The sequence below is a fragment of the Adiantum capillus-veneris genome, unplaced genomic scaffold (assembly GCF_014529385.1).
Source record: "Adiantum capillus-veneris isolate H3 unplaced genomic scaffold, ASM1452938v2 Hic_scaffold_480, whole genome shotgun sequence".
Taxonomy (NCBI): Eukaryota; Viridiplantae; Streptophyta; class Polypodiopsida; order Polypodiales; family Pteridaceae; genus Adiantum; species Adiantum capillus-veneris.
The window spans coordinates 8,298-14,020 of NW_028221562.1; the positions used below are offsets into that span (position 1 = coordinate 8,298).

General features: G+C 41.2%; 1 protein-coding gene across 1 annotated transcript; it reads left to right on the forward strand.

Annotated features, from left to right (window-relative positions):
- The first annotated feature begins 4,881 nt into the window (after positions 1 to 4,881).
- LOC147416765 (uncharacterized) lies at positions 4,882 to 5,433 on the forward strand. Its single transcript, XM_086508072.1, has one exon. It carries the CDS (start codon positions 4,882 to 4,884, stop codon positions 5,431 to 5,433), a length of 552 nt encoding a protein of 183 aa, XP_086364198.1.
- The last annotated feature ends 290 nt before the right edge of the window (positions 5,434 to 5,723 follow it).

Genomic DNA, 5,723 nt, shown 5'->3' on the forward strand with positions numbered 1-5,723 from the left:
AAACCTTGTGGTAATTTGCAAGCATGTGCTCATGCATTTGGAATAGATGATGTTGTGCTTGTATTTTTAATATGGGAGAAATAGCTCAGAGAAAATTGGTGTACTGTTGCAAATCTCGATACTTTGTTCTTTGTGCAGACCTAAATTGTACTTTTGCTCCTCAAACATTCAAGTTAGACTGAGTTAAGTAAGTTGAAGCTTCAAAACTCTTATGGAGGGGCTCTTTGTGAGATGGCATATACTAATTTTTGGAAAATTGCCTGGTATATGATCAAGACTCTGTCCAAATATTTGTTAGCTTTCTCTACACACACACACACACACACACACACACACACACACACACACACACACACACACACACACACACACACACACACACACACACACACACACACACACACACACACACACACACACACACACACACACACACACACACACACACACACACAACAATGATGCATCTCACCTTTCTGTTCTCGGATCATTGGCATAAAATCATGGGTAATTGTCTTCTTATAGTAAGTGTAAATGATTCATGGTATTTTGGCAGCCCATTGTGTCAGGAGAAATGCACACTTCTGTGGCTGTTTGTTACTAATAGGGCTCACATCTAGGGATACCTTATCCTTGATTTTTTGTATTTGACTTGCATAGAAATGTTATTTTCACAAGTGTGTGCTCTTTAACTCACAGACTTCTCGGAAACACAGACACAAATCAGGTATCTCATGGTCTTTGGCATAACACTCACTAGTTGCCATGGGAGATGCTCGCAGAGGAAGATACAGTAGGTAGGTGTTTTCACCTACTTAGAATTGCTGTATTAATTCGGTACTCTGATCATTTTTTAACCAAAAACAATGGTTTAGACGGCATAATAATAAGAAGTCAACATACATATAATGCATTCTTTATCGTAATTATGGTTTTTGCTACCTATTAGTAAACACCTATGGACTTTGAGATTGGTAGCGTACGAGTGATGATAAGACTTCATAAACCATGTCTCAAATCTTGTGGTAATTTGCAATCATGCTCTCATGCATTTGGAATAGATGATGTTGTGCTTGTATTTTTTAATCTAGGAGAAATAGCTCAAAGAAAATTGGTCTACTGTGGCAAATCTCGATACTTTGTTCTTTGTGTACACCTAAATGGTACTTTTGCTCCTCAACAATCAAGTTAGAATGAGTTAAGTAAGTCGAAGCTTCAAAACTCTTATGGAGGGGCTCTTTGTGAGATGGCATATACTAATTTTTTGGAAAATTGCCTGGTATACAATGAAGACTCTGTCCAAATATTGGTTAGCTTGCTCTAGTAGCCTTGCCTTCATTAGGTTGTGCAGCTAATGGTTCTATTTCTCATCAAGCATTAGCATAGTGAGCATAAATAGTTTGCTGAAATTGGTTGAACATTAACATTTGGATCTCATTGAATTTGTAGTCTTTAAAGAAGATTTTTGGTCTGTAATCATACAAGGAAATGTTTGACATTTAAAATGGAAGTTACAACTCGAAGCTGGTGAGTCATGAAGTTTTTTTTGCCATGGTATGAGACTAAGGAATAACATCTATGTTGTTGAATGCCTTAAACCTCCCCGCGAGGGTCTCCTTGGGGATGGCGAGTGCTGAAATTTTTGAAAAATTGTTAAGAATACAAATAAGATGCTATCCGATTTTTAATAGAATTGCTTATATTGTTAATAATTTGTAAGACAAATGCTGAAAGTAAGCTTCTTGAATCTCTGAGACTGACAAGGACTGGAGATAGATTCAAGGCTTATATAATTCATAAAGTTTTGAATTGTTTTCATAATCATGAATATAAAATGTCACTTGTTGCTATGAGATGCATAACATCTAGTAGGCCGTAAACACACTCTTAAATGATAAACCACTTGTTTTTGGCATACAAACACATAGATATGTACCTACGGAGAATTATGTCAATTTTTGTATCATGCATGGTAGTAGATACTAGCACTACTTTGAGTCTACTCGGTGAATATTGGGATACACATGACTCTACACTCAAAGGTTACATTACTTATATTCTCAACTTAACAACCAATCCTAAGAGTAACCTGTAAACTAGGTCTACAGGTGTGACATGGATGACAACTGGATCCAGTGTCGACACCTGCAAAATGCACAAACATAGCTAGTTCTAACTGGGTTAATTTTATTTGCGAGTTAATCAATTCGTGTTTTTTGGCTAAAGGTGATGCTTTTTCGAGTTTATATAAGCATGGAGCTCTCTCTTATGTATGCTCTCTATGGTGGCATTGAGGTAGGTGAAATAAGTATCGAGAGAAGGAGAGAGAAGAAGGATTAGACGAAGAGAGAAAAGCATGCTTGTGGAATAGAGATATGATAGGGGTGTGAGAGTACTAACAACGAGAGAAAACACACACACACACACACACACACACACACACACACACACACACACACACACACACACACACACACACACACACACAGGGTGTGTGTGAGAGAGAGAGAGAGAGAGAGAGAGAGAGAGAGAGAGAGAGAGAGAGAGAGAGAGAGAGAGAGAGTGAGCGATAGAGAGAGAGAGAGAGAGAGAGAGAGAGAGAGAGAGAGAAGAGAGAGAGAGAGAGAGAGAGAGAGAGAGACAGGGTGTGTAAGCGATAGAGAGAGAGAAAATTCGAAAGTGGAAGCGGCAACCGAGAGAGAAAATGATCATTTGCACAATAGTCAAATTGTCATTTGTGCAATGATAGGATCATTTGCACAATAGTCGAATTGTCATTTGTGCAATGATAGGGGCATAATATTTATAGCGCATAAATCAAGCATATATTCTTGCACACTCTACTAAAGCAGTTAGTGGTGGTCACTCCTGGCACTAGTAGATGCTTTTCGAGATTTGGGACTACTCATGGCACTAGCATATGCTTTTACTGGTTGCCTAGCAATATTGTGAGTGCAAATTGGACCAACATCTAAATTATTTTTGAGATATTGTGGGCCTTCTAATATACTCAAGTGAGTTGGAGATATGGCTTACAAACTCTCTTTACCTCCACACTCTCGTATTCATCCAAGTGATTGTGATTGGAGACTAAAGTGGTCCTTTAAAAAAAAATTGCATGTCCATGGGTGAGCCAAAGACATAAAGGGTGTTGTTAATGAGAGGATGTATGAGTGGTCAAGCATATTTTTATGCACTCATATTTGAAACACTCTGTGATGGTCCACAAATGTATCAACCTTTTGTTGATTATAGCCAATCATTATATCAAGTAATTTTTTTAATTCCTCTAGTTGATCCCCTCTATATAAATTCCAGAAGGCAACACCACATGCATTTACAAGTTATCGTAATTCCTTTTTTGAGAGAGGTTTAATTCAGAGATTTATTTTGTTAGAAAGACTTTTGTTGTTGCAATGAAGGAGATAGGCCCTTGCTTTGGAGCGGATGGAAACAACTCAGGCCTTAGTCCTGGCCACCTCAGACATACCCTGCTCTAAGTCCAACTTCAAGAGATAACATCTCGGGCATGAAGTTTGTTAACCACTTGTGCTGATTTGAAAAATATACCACATACTGTTGTGTTTTCTTTTGACAGTGCAAGCATCGACTCCTACTGTCATGGCTAGGTGGGAGTAGTGACCAATTTGAAATTCTCTCAATATTCTGGTGTGCCAAATAGACGTAGGTATCATGAGGAGTGAGCACCTCTTTTTATTGACATGTACAAAGCGACAAACCGAAGAGTTTGTGTTTTATCATGAACGCTGCTCACTTGGCGGTTGAGAGGGTGAGCCAGCACCTCGGTTAGTGCCGGCAATGGTTGAGGGGGTAGGACATATCTATAGCTGCAGTCCCATGTGGGCATCATTATTTACGGTAGTAGCTTGAGTGAGTGTAGCATAGTCCCCATCCTCCGCAAAAGTTCCTCATGCTTTCCGACCTCGCGACTTGGCAATTGTGGAAGACTGTGATGGGGCGAGCACAGGCAGTGGGTAACAACGAGCGTCATGCATCAGTGCTTGATCAAGGGCAGTATGCACCACACCCTCCGATTCTGCATCGAGAGCATTAGTGGCCTCATCCAAGAGTAAGATAGGTAAATATTTATAGAGGGCAATGTTCTCCCACACGTCAACCCAGATTCACTAAACCTGCGTTTCATAACCATCTGGTATTATTGTTCTTGTCCTTGTAGATGTCATCAATAAGAAATAGCCTCGTGTGATGCCGTTTTTGGACCACTATCCATGTAATCAATGGCTTATAATCAGGATCCCCTATCTTTAACCTCATTCTGTAAAAATTCATCAAACTGACCTTTACTTACACCATCTCGAAACATAATTACACTATCTGGCCAGCACCTTGTCTTCTCAAAAAATTCATGTATGAGCCCCTGCACCATCTCCCTGAGGTATTCAATTATCTCCTCTTTGTGTGTTTGTCACGCTTGAAAACGTGCTACATATCTGTTGGCAGAAGGCCAATTCATGTTTGCTACAACCGCCGCAATGGAGGGTCCTGTATCATCACATGGAGGGTTGAGAGGGTTTCACTGTTGAGCCATTGTAGAGAAGTTGGCTGTAGGCCTGTCCTAGCAGCCGTAGTAATTATTGGGCTTCATGTTGAATCGCCCACAGACTGGTCTTGTAAGGAATGCCGTGTTGGCCATAGGGCTCGGGAAATGATAGGTTCGTTTATCCAAAACATGTTCAAAATAAAAAATGGTAGGTTCATATTTGGGCAAGAAGATTTTCAAGTCGGTTCAAATTATGGATTTTTTAGTTATAATATGAGATTGTTAGTGTGATTATCCCTCTTAAATTTAGAGCAAGTTTGCTCATATGCCTCTTCAAAACACACATACTCAGTTTCTATATGAATGACCCCGTTGTAACCAGATTAACACATGGTATCAATCGCCAATATTCTCCTCTCCATGCTGATAACGCTGCCCCTTCTTGCCCATACCCTGAATACTCGCAAGATCCTATTGGCCCCTGGCAAGCAGGTTCGGCGTGTCATCCTGAAGCACCGTGCCCAACTTCCAACCCTTTCAGCCCTGCCATTCCTGCGTGCACTATCCGAGCGGCACTTAATCTTGCACCTGGCCGCACCCTGCCAAATGCCTGTGCAGATGACTCCTCAACCTGCAGAGCCCAGCCAGCCCCACAACTTGCCTCTTTCAATGCTGCTCTGGCTGAGCCTAACCAAGGAACCAATCAAGGCCTCCTTCATGCGCCTAATATAGCCAACTCTTTCGAATTGAAGAACCTAAAGAAAGAGGCCGCGTCCCAAACTTTGGCTCCTGAAGATGCCCAATACTCACATGGCGGCCCCCTCTTCTGCAAATGTCTTGAAGCTTCTGCGCTTGGCACGGAAGCCTTCTCAAACATGCCCCGCCTCTGCCTTGATTCACACAAGTGTTAATTAGCTACGGCCCCCTCCAGAGGTGATTTTCAAACGCCTGCAAATGACTCTGTGGTCGAGGTCTTACCAACTACTGCAAATGAAATTGTTCCTGATTTACCGGTCGAGGTCTTGCCGACTAATGCAGACGAAGTTGTTCTTGCTACAACCCATGATGAGGAAGTAATTATAACCACCTTCCTTGGATCCCTGATGGAGCCCCTACATCCAACAGATGGAGTCGACCTTGCTGCCGCTGAAATAAAGGCAGAATCTGATGCAGACACCATTGAAGAAGATGATGAACGATG